We start from the raw sequence: 21,757 nt of genomic DNA, 5'->3' as shown, positions 1-21,757 counted from the left end.
GTCTATTTATGGTGACTTGCCTAAGCTTTTGCAAATAAGTGCTCCATACTGGTTGCAAATATGTTGAATGTAAGTACAAAATGAATTGTATTGTTTTGATCAATTATCATGGAGTTGCAGGGAACTCTACAGAAGCCATATCTTGACAATGTTAGAGACAAGTAAAAAAGACTAGCAATGTTAGGTTACATAACAAAAATGATTGCATTTGTGGAAGTTATGCAAAGATTTTTCATAACGGTAAGGTTCTGAAGTATGCTTTGGAAGCAGTTTCGGCTTGCTACAGATGCATTATTTTTTTACTGTCAAGTACAGCATGACTAAGCGGTTTAATGATGTTTCAGCTGATCGAGTATCTACCCAGTGGTATTGTCTTTCTTTGAATTATGTGTTTGTATCTCTGTGGCAAACAAAAATAAAATTGATAAAATACTGAAGTAAATGCAAATCCCAATAGATGTTAGAGCACTAATTTTGAAATGGACATGCTAGTAATCAGAGTCCCAACACAATTTATATTTTGTGCTGCTGTTTTAAATATTTAATAGCATAGTGTCTGTAAAAAGATATTGTGAATGTAAATCACTTTAATGAGCTGTTCTTTGTATATTACCACATTAGTGATATTATTAATCTAGAAGATGTCTGAAAGAAGCCTGAAATTCCAGATCTAAAAGTAATGTCAATCGTTCAAGACTTTGTACATTATATATGTTATGTTGTATTATTCCATTTAAGGTTCACATCGTGAATTTAAATTCTTAACAAAATGTACATTTGCAATACAAGGAATTGTCTGAGCTATTACCAGTTTCTCATTTTAAATTATTCATGGAGCACTTTAGCACAGAACTTGGTGCCTAGAGCCCTTTGTGTTACTGTCAAGTAACTAACAGCGTATTTTACATGACTACTGGTTTACATAACAAGGCACAAGGCACTAATAAGCTAAGTCTCTGAAACATAACCAAGCAGCCTTTTAGTGAGGCAATCTCTACAAGTAGCCTTGAATATATCCTTTTCTTGGACACACATTAGAAATTGGAAGCTGTGCATGATGATCTGCGTCCTTTGCATCAGTTGTTTCTTTCTAGTCTTTGACTGCTGCAATGTTGTGGGACAGCTGATGCATAACATTTTTGCTAACCTTTTTTTCCAGGAGTGCTAGCAGTGGATCTTATCTAATTTTTTGGAATTCTGTAGTTGTTCTTGCTCTAAGCCATCAGGGTGTTCAGTCAGAAACAAAACTCATGAACTGTCTTAATGTTTCGTTTTCTGGTCATCCTCTATCTTTTATATAGGGTTCCCTATCAAGTACAAAATGTAATCATTACCTCATAGGTATTAATCCTTTAATACCGTCTAACCTGAAAAGAAATATCAAAGCTGCACAGTGCCAGTGACGCAGTTGCGCCTGTCCCCAAGGGCATAAAAAGAGTGCTGAGAGAGAGATATGAGCAGATAAGTATCAATACTTATAATCTGACTATTGTTTGTGTTTTTTATCACTTATTGCTATTTAATTATGTGCTTAAAGTGTTTACTACTTACATGTATTGTGCACTCAGCCGTGTTTTTTTGTTAGTCTCTTAGCGGCCTCTGCCGCCCCTTCCCTGGGATCGAACACCTTAAGTCAGCTACTTGTGCTCTCTCTTAAGCTGCTAGCTTTGGTTGAAGTGTAAAAATAAAAATTAGTTGTGTTATAAAAAACTATATTTAAAAGAACAGTAATTGTTTCATTACTGTATTGTGTGAGGATTTTTATTTTTCTCTGTGTATTTTCTTTTTTTTCTTTTTTTTTTTTTCAGAAATACTAACGCGGTTGCTGGGCTCAGCTGTCCTGCATTAGACCGTGGCACTGTTGGGTCAAAATGCTTGTTGTTTTTTCTACAGTGTCTTGTTCCCGCTGGTGCATTGTACAACGAATCAGGTCAGCAATTCACTAAGCAGTTGCTGGGCTCAGCTGTGCTTCGGGTCTGACCTGTGTGCAGTCCTTCTCGCAGTTTTCTTTACCGCTCTGGTCTCAGCTTGCAGTACCATTGGGAGGGCTGTCACGATGACAGCAGACTTTCTCCAGTCTTAGGGCTGTGTTGCATTAAGCAAGAAGCTATACAGGTGGGCATCCCTGTATATTGCTGCTTTGGTAACTGTAGGTCACTGATCTACCACCATTCTTTGTGAACGAGGTTACCGGAATGGTAGTGTACCGTGCACCGCAACGTACCGTTTGCACCACACTGTGTGTACCATCCTCCGTGCACCGTACCATACCATTTGCACCGTATTGTGTGTACCATGCGTTGTGCATAGTACCATACACCGTGCAAGGTGTGCGCCATACCGTGTGTACCGCACTGTACCATATGCACAGTAACCCTTGCACCATACGGTGTGTACCGTGCATTATGCACCGTACCAACACCGTGTGCACTGTACTGTGCATACCGTGCACTGTGCAAGCACCATACAGTGTGTGCCGTGACAGTACTGTAAAAGTGTCTAGGCACCGTGCAGGTACTTAAAAGTAACCAAGACTAAACAGCACCATCCCTGGTCTATTATCAGCTGATCTGGTCAGAGTCACATGCCACTCTTGACATTACAGTGTTATTGCCGGTTCCATAGCAACATTGCTGCGTGCACTGTTCAACTGTCTTTCTTGGTTACTAGTATTATACATTATCTGTTGTAGTAATTTCAGCCGAGCAGTTGTTTAAATTGTACACCACTGTGGTTACATTATGCTGGGGTGTCATTCTTGCGATACATGCAAGACAGGTGTCCCCTTGGAAGACAGGCACTGCAGATGCGCTGCCTGTTTGGGTCAGGAGCATGCTAAGGAGGCACTTGCCAACTGCAACTCCTGTGGGTTTTGTGCTTCTTTTACTAAGGACAAGGCTCCCCTGCATCTTCAGCCCAAAAAGAGAGGGTTTTATCCTCTGGGGGACTCTGTCTACGGAAAGCAGGAGAACTGAACATAGGAGATTGCCTGTGCAGTCTTCTTCATCTTCTCCCCCCCTCCTCTGGCCTCCCCTCCTAAGAAGAGGAGATGAAAGAGTCATCCTTATCATAGATCGGAGAGCTCTGAGCAGTAGAGCAACAGGGAGTAGCACAAGTAGCATGGCAGCAAGAATGCCTGCTATCTATCGCTGCCTTGGAGGAAATGGCTGATCAAGAGTTCCCCTCTGAGGAGGGAGACTTAGATAGCGCAACCCCAGTAGCCTATGGCCTATAGATGACAAGCGGAAACACTCTGGTTTTGAGGATGATCCCGCTCCCTCTCAGGTGTCTCCTTCAGTACACCCAGACTTTCTTTTTGAGGTCCATTCATCCTGGGGTCACCCGGCTACAGCCCCTGCTGCTTCATGTTCCTTGGGGACATTGTACAGCTTGGCTTAACTCATTTTCCCCATGCCGCTGTAGCATCACTGGTGAAAGCTCCAAAGTTAGCGCTTTTGAACAAAGATGCTACCTGGCCGAATAAACAATGCAGGGTTTCGGAGACTATTCTTAAGAAGACTTTCTTACTTGTTAAAGTCTCTTTCAGAGAGCTACAGACCCACACCACAGCAGCTCGAGGAACTGCAGCTGGTGAATAAGAACCTGCTCCATATATCAAAGTACAACGGACATGGGGGCTCCCGAGTGGCGCATGTGATGTAGGGATATCCCCCTCTGCATTAAAGGTCTATTTGGCAGCCATTTGATTGATTCAGTCTCCCCAGGAGCTCATTTTCTGGGGGGGCAATTTTTAAAGGGAGCTTGTATATGAGCGAGCCAAGTTGCCAACTCCAGAAAAGCTCACTGCCCATTCTACCAGGGGCATGGCAACTTAGTGACATTTGCAATGCAGAAGTGTGGGCTACTCCCTATACTTTTACGCGGTTCTATCAGCTGACTGTCGTGGATCCACAAAACCCTGAGCCTCAAGCTCGACCCTTAAAGCATAAATATAGAGGTGAGTTCTCCCTCAATTTTTTTAGCCCTAGCTACTTGTACTGGGGTTCCTCATGGTAACGCGCAAGGTGGCCATTGGCTTAGCCTTCTAGCATTCCAATCGGTCTGCGATATTGCCTTTTATTCCACTTGCTTTTTTGTTTTGTAATTTCAGCTATGTCCAACATAAATGTTACATTTCTCAAGTTAAAGGAATTTTGTCCTTTCATTAAAGGGTATAGATTATAGAGTATTGACATAACAAAACCTCCAGGAAAGATAATAATAATAATCTTTATTTTTACACTGCTGAAAACAAGTTCCAGTGTATTCAAAGGTCATTGTCACCAACTATAAAATTCAAATAAAACTGGTAAGAAAGAGCAACACTTAGTGTAAGCGACATCATTTTTTTATTTCTTAATTATTCTATATAACAAAATAACACAGAAATACTTTCCTTGAAGCAGATTTTTATAACTAGGCTAGATGTTTTAAATACAGGGGTATCTTAGAAGTGCCCTAAGAATGTGAGCAAGGAATGAAAAAATGAAGCACTGTTGTGGAAGCTGATTTACACGGTTACTTCAAGAAATGGCTGATGAGGTTCTTGCTTGGATCAATAAAACAACCAATGAACAAGATGGGCCAAATGGACCTCCTCTTGTTTATAACATTTCTTATGTTCTTAAAAAGTCACTACAACATAACACCTCCATGAATCTATAATGTTCAAAAATTTTAGAAAGTAAAACGATTAAACTAGACTAGCCTGATTGATTCATGTACATTGTAAAACATTTCTTTTTAAACGAACACAGTAATGTGTTACATTAGGGAGTATACACAAACGTTGGATTCCTTCATTTTAAATACTGCGTTTGTTTTACAATTTTATAGTATTAGATATTTTGAAAATCACCACTTACAAATAATTTAATAAAATTTAGTTCAGCAGGATAAAAAAAACAAAAACTATTTCTGGCGAACTGCATTACTGAAAACGCTGCTAACATACTCAATTAATTAGTGAAAAATTAAAAGTTAAGCATTATATTTAAATGCTACATTTCCAAAACAAAACAAATGGGCCACTAATGTAGATGCCTTCCTCTTACGTACTATTAGAACATAATTCTATTTCAAGCCATGTCTTCGTCAAAACAAAGCCCCAGTGCACAATTACGTAAGAACATAAGACATTTTACTAGCAAGAGGAGGAACACTAATCCGAAGCATAATCAACAAGTACAGAGAAATATTGCATGAATCACTAGTACAGGGAATTGGGGGACATGCTGTAGGAGAGTTATATCTGAGGCACATTATAATCAAAAGTCTTATTGCAAGGGAGCACTGTGTGTGTGTGTGTGTGTGTGTGAAAAAAAAAAAAAAAAAAAAAATCTTTTTTTTTTTAACTGGATGCTGTTTAGTCTTCTCTTGATCTTAAGTGATGTTCAGTGACCTATGAAATCCGATATTTTAAAACAGTCACAGTCTGTCCATCCATATATCACACTTTTGTTGGTACATATATCTAGAGAAGTGCTTTTTTGATTGGGAGCAAACTTGGTTCAGACATGTTTTTAGCACATGTATGCTATCTCAAATATATGGAAGTATCTGTACTGTATGTGCAACTTACATTTTAGCAAGTGAAAACAGTGGATATTACCAGCCTGCTTGGTGAATGCATTTATTTATTTATGTATTTTCTTTGTAAATTATTGAGGTCTGAAGCCAAGCGTAATTGGCTATTGATTTATGAAAGCATGCTGAATGAAATTAATACTGTAGAGGTATTTGGCAGATTGTGGGGACAGCTGATTGATTCTAGCTATTCTATTATTATTAGCTGATTGAGGCTATTCTGGTAATACTCCAGGGTGACTGTGTGAAGTGAGAATTTGCAGCTTGGTATAAAGGCTGAAATTAAAGAAAATGAGGATGAGGATAAAAAATGGTTAGGCCCCACAAGTCAATACAACTAGAGTCACTCTGCTTTCCACATTAGCAGTGCAGTGGCACTTCATCTCAGAGCAGGTGTAAGAACCATATATGGCCCACCAGCATTACACATGGTTGAGAGATAGAGAGAAAGAGCATTGTTGCACATGCCTGTACATGTTTTAGCACAATATCTACAGGGACACACAACACTATTTTTAAATGTTGGTTAGAATTCCCCCCACCCAAACCATTTCCTCTGGTTCTTTTTTAGATAAATATACTGTAGGATATGTGATAATTGTAAGTGTGATGGGGGTGGGCTCCATAATCTCAGGCTCATTTAGCCCCTTTAACAAAATACTATGTTTTGAGAGAACAGTTTGTCAGTTTGTCAAGCGAGTTGATATTTATTGATCCCTGTTTGCAATAATGGAATTGAAGGAATTTAGTGGATAACAGGTTTTTCTCAGCGGTTACATTTCAGAGTGGAATAAGTTGTTTGGATGTTTAGCTTAGTTTTATATAACTCTCTGGACACCAGTATCTCTGTTTTGAAAAAGAATATATGAAGGTGCAGTATCTGTCCGTCTTTGTGTACTGCAGGTACAACTTACATTTTAACATGTGCAAACGGTGAATACATGGCCCTCTTGCCAATTATTATGCTGTGTTCCCATCATTATCATACATAATGTGTTAACCTTATTAAAATGCATTGATATTTATTGATTGGAGTTTGCAGTAATGGCATTTAAGGAATTTAGTGGTTAATGGGTTCTCTCAGAACCCATGTCCATTCCTTGGAATTTTGTATTTTAGTAAATTGTTTTTCCTCCTGTATTTCATACAAATACAGTCTATGTATATTATACAAATTTATAAATGCAACAACTGTGTTGGTCAGAGAATTATTGCGGGACATATAAAAAGATTGCTTGGTGTTAAGTGGTACAAACTGCATTCTGTTGATGCTTTTCATGACATGAAGCTTACTTTTCGCCACTTCTGCTATTTATATTAACTGGTTTTGAAGTGTGTGATTCTCAGACAAAATACACTAAAATATGTGCTGTATCCAAGTACCTTGAGTACTGTAGAGAAACACTGCAGGATAATTAGGGCTGTGTTCAAAGGTTTATTTTATTGCGTTAAAGTTATCGATAATCATTTTATTGTCTGTTACTCAATATGATAGGCCTACGTTTGTAGGTAACAGTAGCACTAGGTGTAACTGAAATGTCTGCGTGAGGTGTAAATGTCCTTTCACAGCAAGCGCTTCGTGTCAAAGTTTAGAATAACAACATTTTGTTGAGGCTTTCACACTGGTCATGTAGCATACAAATGGGCAACATCTAAAATTGTGTTCCTATTTCCTTGTGGACACCTGGCATAAATGTACTTATTTAGCCAATATATTTATTAGGAATATCCATCAATGTGGCAAATTAACTGTTGAAAATGAAACCATATTTTAGTTTTTTCCTCAATAATAATAATAATAATAATAATGAGACATTCAGATTTTGAATAGTTGTTTCTGATTAGGCTACAGCACTGCACTGTTAAAGAAATAAGATGAAAGGTCACAACACAGAGGTAGGCACCTCTGCAGTGTCCAAGAAACGGGTTTCAGAAAGATAGAAGACAGAGAAACCTCTCCTTTATCTATAGTTTGCAAAAATATGTTCACCCCATCCTGAAATGTTTTGTTGAGCCATACGATCTGTGCTTGGAATGTGAAACTGTTCCACAGCTGATATTTTTTAATTGCAATTTAGGACTTGCATGAACTGGAAAGTATTTTCAAAAGACTGGTTTATTTTTTATTTTGTAAACAAGTTAGCAATAACAAGACATGTTACAAGAATTTTTATATATTTTATTTATTCATTCAATAATCATGACTATCATGATAATTTACAGACAATGATCGTCAACAGAAAATTGCATTATCTTCCAGCACTACTGTGTGTGTGTGTGCGTGTGTGTGTATATATATATATATATATATATATATATATATATATATATATATATATATATATATATATATATAATCTTGGGTCTCGCAAGAAGCATCAATTACGTGTAGATAACAGTATTTTTTTTTTTTTATTAATTATAAAAACATGATTACTGTTCTAATATAACATATTTTTTAAATATATTGTAATGTTTTATTCCATATGGATTTATATGGATTACCTGTAAAACACATAGGATTTTCAATCAAATATAAACTAGTAACTATGGTGATGGTCACCAGTAACTTATGCAATTTGGTAGCTTTGAACCTTTCATCGGTAATGTGTTTAAAAAATGTACCCTTCGTTTACAGCCTTAGTGTAGGACTAGTTGTTTTAGGAGTTTTGGAACTCACTCCAGATTACCCTCCGATACTGTATGAAGACCAGCTCGCTAACATAGCTATATTTATTCTTTTTTCCTTTCTTAGGTTTTTTTTTGTATTGATCTGTTTAACTGCTTGTTAAACCTGCTCTTTTTCATGTTTGGCATGCACTTCTCCTGCATGTCTTGCATTTTGACTTCAGATATGTTCCATTGAACTTCAACTGTCATACCTTCCATTTCCCCTGCCTGGTCTATCTTTCCTTGTTTCTGCCTCATCCCATCAAAATCAGCCTTATTGAAATTATACACTTTTGTTTGTGTAGCCTTTTGCCTCAGTGACTTGACAAGGAGAATAATCATGGGTGCCCATACAACAGATGTGCCCAAATCACAAAAACCATCAACACTGTACAAGACCCATCAATTCCCAGGACTGTGGGCTATTTATGTATAGCCATTCCCCAATGTATTTGGCCTGTCTGTGTACAATTAACTTCCTACAGTACATCTAAGAATCTAAACCTATATATAACTCTGCAGTCTGGAGAAGTCTGCGGTGTTAAAATAAAAAAAATAAAAAAACCATAAAGTGGACTGTGCTTTTAAAGCAAGAATGGAACATTCACTAGAGTTGTAAAGCCAGGTTATTGACCTTCACAGATTGAAAGTTTGGCTTCGTAGGGAGCCACAGGGAAAAAAAAAGGTGTCCCGGACAGCATCTCTGTTTCTTCCTGATCCTGTCTCAACTGTGGAGCAGGGCATATTTAAGCTGGCTGATTTTAATTTGATCTGAAAATACCATAAACATTTTAGTGTTTTTTATTTATTTTTTCCCCCTCTTTCTGTTAGAGATGTGTAGGGGTGTCCAAAGATTGTGTGGTACAAAGTGCTTGCTATAGTACAACCTGCCATGGACAGATAGCATCAAGTTATCTCAAACCTTCCATCAAACTTGTAAGTTGGGGGGATATAAGCATTCTTGTACTTTTTGATAATAAAAAGATACACTGGCACACACTCTGTATTAAAAATGTAATGTTAATAGAGAAATGTATTTTCACTAACATTTTGCTTAGTAAAGTGGAATTGCTTTTCACACTCTTGTAGGATACAACACGTGCCCTCATCTTCCTGTAATTTATTTGTGCACTTAAGCAGTATATTTTGACAGTCCAATTATAATTAGGATGACACCTTTCAGTAAGCATTCATCATTTTTGCTAAGCTTGAAGGTGACCTTATCTAACTAGAATGTGTCCTGTATTTTCTTTTCCTTTTTTAACTCAATGTATCAGGATTTCTGTTTTTATTTTTTAAAGAACATTTAAAAAAAGGTTTTACAAATGTAACTGCTCTTTTGTACAGGACTTTGAGATGGTTTTGCATTGAAAGGCTCTCCTATAAGTCCAATACCATTATTGTTGTTGCTGAGAGGCTACATCCTGAGTCACTCAGCCTCCTGTGGAGAGTTCTTGTTTGCCAGCATTTGAGCAGACAGACGTCAAATGAAATGTCAGATTGGACACAAGGATGTACAGTGCAGGTCGAAAATAATAATGAAAAGAGATAGTACACTATGAAAGAAACCTAAATGGCGAAGGTAAAGTCTAAAGAAAAAATGCAAAGATTGCAATGTTAAAAACTGTTTTGTGTCTGGTATGAAATATCATTACAGGCAAGTATATCTGAATGTGTGCTGTGCAAGGTCATGTGATTATGAGAAGAAGCAAGTCCCTACAGTACATACCATATTCCTTTTGAATTTAAAAAAAAAAAAAAAAAAAAAAAAAAAAAAATAGCCGGCATCTTAAATTCGAGTACAGTATAGTGATGTGTTTATTAAAATTGCCAACAAAAGACGTGACTACCCGAGTACACAAACAGACTGACTGCTGAGAAAAAGACAAACCAAAACAGGCAGCCATTTTAAAGCATCATTAGCTTCTTGAGGAATTTGAAGAAAAGCTTTTTCAATTTCAGTGTTTCGTTATTAGGCTCAGTTCTATCAAACAATACCAGCTTGGACAGATCGGAAATGCTGATTAGACCCTCGTATCTTTCGACATGCCAAGCAATACCACAGTTCACAAATTGGGAGAAAAACAGGTGTGAGTAATCACGCCTTGAAATGAGAAGCAGTACATAACCGACATAACTGTAATCCACTGTGTGATAGCAGACAGCCGCAAACTGCCTCCAAAATGCGTAATTGAGGTTGTATCTTTGTACATGCAAATGTATTTGATGTTTTATTTTTTCCTCAGATTGAGGGTGGGAAATCTGGGCTGCATTTTAAATTCGAAGGAATGCGCTATTACAACCATTAACAAATAATGAAACATATTTGTTAAAAAGCTGCTGTATTTATTAACAGTTAACCCTTTAATGCCCATTTCTGTATCGCATATAATACAATGCTTAGCCCTCTCTGTCGCTCTCTCTCTCTTTTTGTCACAGATGTTTTTTTCCCAATTTCTACATTGCTAGACAATCACTGCCTTGTAAATCAATTTTGTATAGTGTTGTATTACAAGTTAAAACTCCCTGAATGTTCAACTATGGTCACTTATGATAAGCAGATCACTGTGATACTGTAAATCTCTGGTGGTTACTGTTGGGAGCTGACTTGATTTACATTTTGCCAGTAGTTTCTGTTCTGAACATTAGAAGCAAATAAAGAATTTAAATCCCTTACTTCAAGAGTAAGTAGGGTTCTGAAAAAAATATATATACTGTTGTAGCAGGGCGGAAGAAAAGCCCTGCTGTTTAATCATATTGTTTGTTTATTTTTAGAACAGGGGCTCCCCCTCCGCCCCTGTGTTTAATTTGTATTTGTTTATTGTTTTATATTATTATATTTATGTCGGCCGTATGTTTTATTGTTTGGGATTTTGACGGCGTAGCCGATTTATTTAGTAGCGTGGATGGGAAACCCCATCCACAGAAGTAATTTAATAAACTCGTGCAGATTGTGGCCGAGGGGTAATAGAATAATTAATTGCAAGCTAGTTAAACCCCTCGGCCACGATATAAAAAGGCTGCAGCTCTCTAGCTCGGGGTGGGGTGTTAAAGAGGAGAGAGCGAGTAGAGAGACGGAGAGCGAGAGAAATTTATTTAAAAAAACTAAACTAACCAAGGATAGCGTCAGTGAAGGCGATTGTCCAGCCTGATGGGTTGTAGTGTTCGTGACTTTATTTTGTTTAAACCTTTTATTTTGCTCTGTGAGCGAGTGTTTTGTGTTTGAATATTTTATTTATTTTGTTAACATGCTAACTGTAGTCTGCCTGGAAATTGCCAGAAACACGTGACCAGTAAGTCCAGATTTTCAATAATAATAAAAAAAAAAAGGTGTGGTTGAATTTACTCGCTTCCAACCCATGTTTGTGACTGATGAATATGCAACTGGATTCCGTCGTCTTAGTCCCCCTGAACCTAACCTACTAATTTGCCTATCTGTCAACTGAAAAGCCTAGTGTCTACATGTAGAACAGTTGTGAGTAACATTCAAGTTAAAATGTAAGGCTGTAGTTAATGCATACCCCATAAGTTAGCATTAAAGTATGTACAGTATTTATTGAAAGTACTCATGATTTCAAGGTAATGTTGCATTTTACTCACCCAATATACATTTTACTCAGTGGTTAAACTGGAGAGTGATTTACTCAATAAGCTGATCCCTGGAGCCAGCATTACACTTCAGCCATTAACACCAGACAGAAGGATATCTACATCATCATATGGAAGGAAACGTAAATGGATGGAGACACATATGGATCACATTAGTTTACTGTAAAGCTACGTCTTAGTTGGTGCTTATCTTGGCGAGAGCCGAGTTCAAATCAGCATGAAGTTTTAACATCTACTCTCGTGTAATGGAAATCAAAATAATAATGATCCCAAACCTAATCTGGAGCGCTGATATTAGCTGCAGGATCCACCTGGTCCCCTCCGACATCTTGGTAAAGGAACTATTGGCTGATTTTAGATCTTCACACATTTTCTGTGCCAAGATTACAATGCTCTGCAGCTGCAGCCTATCTATTTGGGCGCCCACAGTACAATGCCAGTCCCTCTGGATTCTGTTTCCCTGTGATAACCCTCTCTGTCTTTACAAAGGCACACTTGCCTCCAGGCATTGTGAATTAAGCCAGTGGTTCCCAAACAAAATAAAAATAGCCTCCTCGCACTGACAAGTCCCCAGTTGCACTTAATAGAATGATTTGCGTTTCACAAATCATTCTATTAAGTGCAACTGGCCGCACTTAATAGAATGCGTATTACACTTCATACACATTCTATTAAGTGCGGCCAGTTGCAGTGTGTGACGTGTTTAGCCTGGTGACTAAATCACATCACACGCTACAACTTGCCTCACGTTAGAAGTAACCCCACGTAGTTCGCTCTGCTAATGGGAGGTATCAGCAATGGATCACTGGATAAAGCAGGCTCTTAGAAGAGGAAAGCAAGTAAAAAGGAAGCAAGTGGCAGTGGAGGCGGCTCGTCAATGGCCTCACCAAGAATTCCTGGCTAAAAAAACATTTTGCATATTTTTTTTATTTAATTGAGAAATATAAAGACATTTAAGCATTAAATAAAATGTAAGTCCACGGAAGAGCTAGTGACATTATTTAACTTTTCCCATGTATTACTGTGAAGATTGTGAATGAATGAATGCATGTATGTACCAGTGGCCTTGCTACACATGATTGAAAATGATGATTGATGACATGAATGCGTGTTCGCTGATTGATTGACGGGAGATCAAGACTGGAAAGTTGGGATTAACATGCCCTGCATGTTTATTTACATAGACGTACAGGAACCACATGTGACACTACCAGCAATGGTAGATCACGTGGGATGTACGGCCCGGCGTAAAAAAGGCAAAATAAACACTGTACAAAAGATACAAACAAAGGTGCCGTGAAGACGGCTCACGCTACTGCACTAACAAATGGAGGTCCCGCTTCCACACCTGTGTGCTATACTGGGTGGGATCTACTATCCCGAAACAAACTCCCTGCCCCTCGGGCAGTTCCCCCAACTCCAACCTCAGAACATACACACGATCGTTGGCACGTTACAACTTCCTTCTCCCGGGACAAACCCCCGATCAACTTCCGACCTCAGACTACACGAACGCTCGCTGGTAGTGGTGGTTGCTTCGTTTCCTGGATCCAGTCGTTCAGCAGCAGCAGTGCTCTGACCCCTATGGTTTACAGCAGCCGTGATCTGTATAATTATTACAGTAAAAAACAATGGATTTGATTCATGCATTCATTACACATTTCATAGTTACACCTAGTTCTTGTATAGTCACATAATATCATTTTAATTGCCCTAAAAGTAGTAGTCTTTATTTTTATTTCCCAGGGATTTTCTTCTGCATGTCTCTCACTTCACTCCTGCTTTTATGTAGTGATAACGAAAGGCCTCCAGCTAAATTGGACTATGGTTCCTTTGATTTTATTGAGGCTGCTTATAGACAGTAGATGGAATCCTTAACACGTGGCTCCCACAGTAGTCTAGCTGTTTCATTTCACACCACAGGGAATTCTTGGCAGGAGCTTTGGTAAGGGCGATACAGGCAGCAGATATTTAAGTATTTATTTTAAGATACTGAACCATACACCATAGGAGGCTGTGTGGTCCAGTAGTTAAAGAAACAGGCTTCTAACCAGGAGGTCCCCGGTTCAAATCCCACCTCAGCCACTGACTCATTGTGTGACCCTGAGCAAGTCACTTAACCTCCTGTGCTCTGTCTTTCGGATGAGACGTTAATTGTAAGTGACTCTGCAGCTGATGCATAGTTCACACACCCTAGTCTCTGTAAGTTGCCTTGGATAAAGGTGTCTGCTAAATAAACAAAATAATAATAATAATAATGCACGCCACTGAGATGCAACTCCTAATTTACAGTGGGCAGCTAACTTAAATATTTTGCCAGCATTTTTTTGCCAATCATTTTTGAAAATATTTTAGTGTCAGACATGGTAGCCAACATTAAGTTGCCCAACATTGTCGGTGGTCAAAATTACAAAATGAACATCTTCGAATAGTTATTTTATTATAACAGACCTTGCAAGTGTAATGATTTCCACAGTCTGATTGATGTGGTATAAAGGCATGTCCTACTGTTCCACTATGGTCAAATATTTTCTGGAGATGCTTTATATTAATAAAATAATAATGTGTGAGCTTTAGAAGCAGAGCTTTACAAATACAGTAGTAGCATCGGACTGGGGGAGTGGGAGGACTGCAAGCTTCAGATAAATATCCCACAATGCTGCAATTGAAATTGCTTCCAGGATTGCAATTCTGAATACATTTAATAACAAAAATGTTTTTTACTGGGAAATGAATATCTAAGTTTTTAGAGGTCGCATTTGTTGGCTGCATTCCACATTGCAATTGTAAGTTGCCCTGGATAAGGATGTCTGCTACTAAATAATAACAATAATAATAATAATAACAATGAAATTAAGTCTTCCGGGACAAGATCTTTTGAGATTTATGTCTAAATTGCAAGAGTGTTCATGAATACACAGCAATAGAAACTGAATCAAATTGCATATCCTAGAATAGAATGTAAGCATCAATAAATATATAAACAAATGTGAAGTCAATTGCAGTTAAGCATTGTGGTGGAGAGATTTAAATCTACTCTTGCATGAATTGAATCAATTGATTTATATCAAATCTAATGTATGCACAAAGAGCGTTCTTTGACCCTTTGTCTGCATTTTGTAGCAATGTTTGAAGTTATCATACTGAGGCAATCAGAACCACATGCATACTGTATACTTCATATGGGATAACATTACTATTAAATAGTAATTTATACTATGTTCCACAGTATTTAGAATAACTATATTGTGGAATATTAGTGAACTATTAGTTCATTAAGACACTGCTTGCATTTCTGTATCCCTGCTTGTGGGAGACCATCATGGGGGCAACAGCATTTGTGTTACCGCTGGCAGGAATAATGTTTTATGTAAGTACGTATATAAATACCCAGACATGTGAAGTTCAGTACTTTAGAACATGTAACATGGAATAATAGTGGAATATGAAAATCCAAATACTTCAATTTCTCTATCAAGTTCTTATTAGTAGATGTCAGAATGTGTTTTTGTGAATAATTTGTTGATGATATACAGTGCATTTTCCAAACTTGAGAGATGTTGTTCTGCATTTAAAGTTGTAGGCCCTAGTGCAATTAAACACATGGAAGTGTTTTAGTTACACAACATTCGATCTTAATATTAAATTCCACTTGCATTAAAAACAGATTGTCCAGAATACCTATGTGGACTATCCATCCATTATCTGTAACCGCGCAAGGCAGGACTACACCCTGGATGGGACGCCAGTCCATTGCAGGGCAACTAAGGGGCAATTTAGAGAGGCCAATCCACCTAGCCAGTATGTCTTTGGACTGTGGGAGGAAAGCAGAACACGGGGAGAACATTCAAACTCCACACAGACAGACCCCTGAGGCCGGAATCGAACCCAGGACCCTGGAGCTGAGAGGCAGCAGCGCTAACCGCCGCGCCGCCCGCTATGTGGAATGTTTATATTCAAAATACAGGAGTGCGTGTTAACATACTGATTGTATAAATGCAACAGTGGACCCTAATGGGCTTATTTATTTACTGTGCCTATACTGTATAGTGCACTTTATGCGTGGAACATTTCACAAAACCATGCATCTCTTCTTCCTTTAATCCCATTTTGTATGTGGGTGTTAGGGAAACCATCCATCTCCTGTGTAAATTACAGATCCTAGTTCTCTAAATGTCACAAATCTTTAACACTTACAATTTCTATGTTTTCTTTATGTGTACATTTTGTTTTTATTTTTATTTTATTTATTTATTTTATTTTATTTACCCTCCAAATTGTTAGTTACTTAATTTTTTGTGTTTTTGTTTTTCTGTGGCCAAAATTAACTTCACCAAAATTGTACATGTTTTCAGACTTTAGTCAATTAAGTCCTCTACCCTGAACAAAATATTAAGAATATTAACGCTAATAAATAAAACAAATGTTTTACTGCTTTTCTACTTTCCTAATTTGTTTTCTTTGTGTTTCCAAGTCTCTAAGCCTCTAAAATCATATTTCTGACAATTTGATATCGTTGATAGGTAAGCCGTCAAATTGTATTTCATGAGATTTGAGATTTTTAATTTCGTATGTGTTTTTTGTGACTAATTTGTTGACGCCATACAGGCACAGTGCATTCTCAAAACTTGAGAAATGTTTTGCATTTAGAGACCCTAATGTATTTAAACACATTCAAGTGTTATTTTAGTTACAGAACTAAACATTGGTTCTCATCCTGCTCAATAGTAAACGTCTTTTTAAAATATTCTATGTAATAATGTTAATAGGGAAAAACATGCATAATAATAATATCCAGTGGAGTTAAAGGACTTGCATAAAAACTAAGTATACCCCTTTGGATCTAAACGTTTTAAATGACAGGCATTTCAAAATACAATGGTGTTGTATTATAAAGCAGAATCCAGTACACTGTGCAGGCAATGTTATTATATGCACTGCCATTGCGGAATCTGTCAGACTCTGACCACCATGTCGGTGTGATAAGGTTAAAAAGAGCTCTATAACCACAGAGCAGCATGACACTCTTGGTTAAGATGCTTTTTGCTGTGTGTGCGGTCACCGGTTTAAGGGTTAACAATCAATATTCTTATCTGATATGGACAGGCATGGAACAAATGCATTTTACCGTTCACATGCTCTGCAGCACTTTAAAACTGAAGCCATTTTCCTTTGGCAAACTCCTTTCGCCTAAGGTGTCTTCTGCCTATAGTCTGTCAGGATTATTATTATTATTATTATTATTATCATTATTATTATTAATTCTGACTCTCCTTTTTGTCTTTTGCTACAGCCAGTGAAACCTGCCCTGACTTCCACCCCATGTTCTTCACCCATGACCGGTCCTTCGAGGAGTTCTTCTGTATCTGTATTCAGCTACTAAATAAGACCTGGAAAGAGATGAGAGCCACCTCTGAAGACTTCAACAAGGTTAGCTGTCTGCCTATTCATTTCAATATGTTATTTGCTGGAGTTTGTGAAAATTGTCAGTCTTTTGCATTCCCCTTTAAAAAAAAAAAAGGTTCCAGTGTCCCCTTATGCATACTCGTTATGATTCTAGAGTATAATTGTTGCTTAATTCTCACTAGCTAATGTACCTGTGCCCTGTATGCATTGTTAAACATATGATTTATTTATTTTATACCTATGATTATTTATTTATTTATTTTTTTCGTTACTTGGGACTGTGGTCCATGTATTGTAGTTTCTATTTAATGTCTGGTTTAAGTTGTAGGTTGTGGTAACCGTTATTAATTTATAACGAATCAGACAATTTCTACTTTTATAGTTATTTGAATTACATGGTTTATTGATGTAATGAAAGATTATTCTTAACAGATGATATAGTCCATACATGATTACATTTGTTTACATTCATTGGTTATTCAAGTTACAAAAACATCACAATTATTGCAACCCATTCTTCTGTCGAATAATGGTAGTTACCTAACTTCTAATCAAAATAGTAATGAGCCATTACCTCCAACTGGGAACGCCCTTTCAGAACAGGTCCGGAGGTCCGTTTCAACCTGAGCAATTCACTGAAATATAATCTCACCTAAGCTTATATAGTTTTGCATTTCATTTGGCTCTGAACATACGCAGTAGAATTTCATACTGTAACGTCTTGTTTTGGTTTACATCTGTTTCACGTTAGCTGATACAACACTTTCACATATATATGGATCCATACAATAGTAGACCATGTCATCCTCTCAGCATTGAACCCCTTCAAGTCCTTGCAATAGGAAACTCTCATACACCCTAACACCAGGCTCACATTGGACTCCTTCCAAATGCATTTATCTATACAAAGAACACAATATTAAATGTTTATTTTTTTTCCTTCCAAATCCTTCCAAATATGTTTCTGTATCTATAGAGATTTTTGTTTCCCCTCCTCCATTAGGGATACATATCAACAGCAGGGAGGAAATATTATGGAGGCGCCATACTCTACGTACAGATGTATAACACATTTTGGATTGTTGTTTTTTTGGTTTTTTTTGTAATTTATTTTAAACTTGTACACAATTCTGTACCGTTTCAGTCTGCTTCACTGGAACAAGTCAGTCCTGCTGTTCTGCCTAAATGGCTAAAAAACTAAATGTATTTATGGTAGTTACCATTAGGGGTGGAATTATTCACTGGTACAGACTCTAAAGGTTTGGTTTAATCAATACACTATCAACTATTCGTACAAAACGGTATGTGGTAACTTAAACACAGCTTATTAGAAAATAATACACTCTCAAATTGATTAGAGGTCGCCACCAAACACTTATATACTCATTTTAAGTCTGACTGCTAAAATTGTGGTCATGAACAAGCATCTGACACAACCAAAGATAAACCTATACAAGAAACATACAATCAAAAGTGTGAATCATTTTGTTTTTTAATTAAATGAAAAAAAAGAAACAAGATTTATATTCTCACGTGCAATTTGTAAAAGATGCCACAAAGAAAATAACTATACTGGAAATGCATTGTCTTTCCACACCTCTTGAGAAAATGCCATAGTTTAAGATTTTCTTAAGATGTGCATTTTCCACAGTTGAGACATCTATTTCAATTGGTTTCTGTTTTAGCCACTCCTAAAAGACGGCAACTTTGGTATTTTGTTCCCTTTTGCAATCTTCCAGTTAATTTAATTGTTCTTCATCCAAATCTGCTCGTCTACTTACTACTTTTGGGATTTTTTTTGGTGCTTCCATATTTTTGGTAGTGTCACTCAGTTTTATAGTTACTGTAACTCTGTAACTGTAAACAAGATGTCTACTTGAACTGCAATTTCTGTGAGGCAGCGCAGGGATTTCTAATATGCGATAAGGCTCCAACTGTCCATATCCATCCAATATACGGACAGCTGGAACCTTGCTTGACCAATCACATTGCTTGTTTCACGTTCCATTGCCAGACCCGGATTATAAAGTAAGGCATAGGAGGCACTTTTTTACACAGAGAATCGTGGGAATCTGGAACCAACTCCCCAGTAATGTTGTTGAAGCTGACACCCTGGGATCCTTCAAGAAGCTGCTTGATGAGATTCTGGGATCAATAAGCTACTAACAACCAAAACGAGCAAGATGGGCCGAATGGCCTCCTCTCGTTAGTAAACTTTCTTATATATAACAAGTGCGCCAAAGGCCAAACATGTTGACCAGTTTGTGTTTTTGAAGAAAACCTTGAGAGAAATAATAAATACTGTCCCTACAGCTAACCCTGAAGAATGTGAACAAACCCGTCAACACGGTTTTGATAAAGTAGACTACACGTAAAATAAACTATGGAAAAAAATTTAAATTAAATAGGATTAACAGCAGCTCTAAACTGCATAGTTTTTTATTTTGATTCCCTTGTTGGCAGCATTGAAAGGTTTTTCCTGGTAAATGTTTTGACTGTGAGGGTGTATTACACTTACACTTGTCACACAGAATAAGCATGTTAAGACCTTGCTCTCAAATGTAAACAAGTATGTGCATTTGTGCCATGTTGATTAGTATGCTTAGTGGTAATGAAGATTAAAATAATCTTTTCGTTAATTGATTAAGAATTGCATGTTTTTGCAGTTAGCAACCTTTGCATATAAACACATTACTGGATTATATTGTAGTGTACAATGAAAATGTTTCATACTGGCATATCTTTAAGCTATATTAAACTGGTCCTGCATACTAATGCCACTGTTAGCTTGATCCCTAGTTGTTTACACAATAAAGAGAGTGGCACATGGGAAGAGATAGGATGAGGAAGCCAGGAACCATCAATCAGATAGCCTTTCTTGATTGTTGGTGTTGATGCATTTAAGCGTAATGAGTCCTCTACCTTTCATTTAAGATTGTAGAACATTACCGAGCACCCAGCAGCATTGCCAAGCACTCTAATTATCATTGTTACTTATGAGAATGACCTTGTTGTTGACTTAACTTTTAGAGGATGTCTGAATCAAGTCACATATCAATGTCTTAATGTTGTAAAATATTCTGGGACAGCTTTAGTGCCATCATTAAATGCAAATATACTTGATTAAGTACCAGAGGCCGTATAACAGAACATTTCCTAACTTGCTTTCCTATCTTATCTTTCATGGCTAGGGTAGGATTTTTCCTAACGGTATTACAAAAGCATTTCCTAAGTCAGCAGTGTCTACAATTTCTCATCCTATCCTAGCATTAGTTAGGAAATCCTGACTTTAGGTAGAAAATCCTATCTAACGCCAATCTTCCCCGTAAACGACTGATCGAGTCTGAAATAGGGCAGGTTAAATCTTGAGCTTTAGGTAACTGTCCCCAGAATATTCTGTTCTGGCATCTAAACTCGATTCAGTTGTGGCAAAGAAATGCAGGGCTTTAACTTTTACATGAGGAAAAGAATACGGTTTTGATCGTTGGTGTGGAGGAAAATCTAAAAAGTATTATATTTGGGGAAATGTTCCACGGATGTTTCTTTCATAAGCAAAACAGAAGGTATGGGCTGACATTGCAATGGCCGTTTCAGCCTGTGGTCATCCTCGGACGCCTTATGCGGTCAATAAAAAGTGATCTACCTTAAGCGAAACCAAAAGAAGGAGCAATGCTGATAATGGAAAGAGGCAGAACCAGATAAGGTCTGTCCTCAATAACCCCCCTGAACCAACTAGAAGAAAGGATCTTTGGAATAATTGGTCCTGTGTATACCGAAGGTACATTCAGAGAAAAATCTTAACAAAATCGAGTTAACAACAATAGATAAATACTGGTATTTAAAATAAATAAATAAAATAGTACATATTCATTTGCAGTCATAAACACCATTTTATTTTAATTAGGAATACCAACACACAACAACATCTCACAGGCTAAAGTAAAGCTAAAAATAAGAAAAGTGTGAAAGAAAGTGTATATAATTTTGTATATTTAAAGAGTCTAAATAAACCATTTTTTCGAGTTACTACAATAGTGTAATACAATAGCACGACAGTATCAACACAGAATACTTCATATCTTATTCCTGAGTAAATGTTTCAAATATCAATGATCATAATCACCGACAGTAACTTGTGAGCACGTCTGACTCCAACTCATAACTATATGAACATAATTTAGATATGTTATGTAACATCATGTAATCAGAGAAACAACAAAATGATATTGCAAGTGTCTACCGGAAGCCATAATAGTAGTACAGTATTTCATGTTAGACTTCATGTTAAGTATGTGGAACACTACAACGCGGTATGTACTTCAATATTTTAACGGAACATTATTCAACAGATGTCATTCGACTTTATGAAGCAAAATATGTGTATTCTATAGGGTGATGAATAACCTTTGGCTGTATCTGTAGATGATGCAGCCCTTCTGTGTTGTGTAATTTCTTTCATGGAATGATTTGGCACCAAAATGCCCTT

The 21,757-nt window shown here is 37.2% G+C and overlaps 1 protein-coding gene across 7 annotated transcripts in view; it reads left to right on the top strand.

The window, feature by feature from the left end:
• LOC117394251 (engulfment and cell motility protein 1) overlaps nucleotides 1–21,757 on the top strand; it is a 167,640-nt gene that overhangs the window by 98,856 nt on the left and 47,027 nt on the right. For all 7 annotated transcript variants that reach the window (XM_033992360.3, XM_033992359.3, XM_033992357.3 and 4 more), the window contains one exon: nucleotides 17,159–17,295. In XM_033992360.3, coding sequence (XP_033848251.1) covers nucleotides 17,159–17,295 — 137 coding nt within the window. The remainder of the gene's footprint in view (nucleotides 1–17,158; nucleotides 17,296–21,757) is intronic.

This window comes from Acipenser ruthenus, chromosome 3 (assembly GCF_902713425.1).
Source record: "Acipenser ruthenus chromosome 3, fAciRut3.2 maternal haplotype, whole genome shotgun sequence".
NCBI lineage: Eukaryota > Metazoa > Chordata > Actinopteri > Acipenseriformes > Acipenseridae > Acipenser > Acipenser ruthenus.
This window is presented reverse-complemented; position numbering and strand designations above follow the sequence as displayed.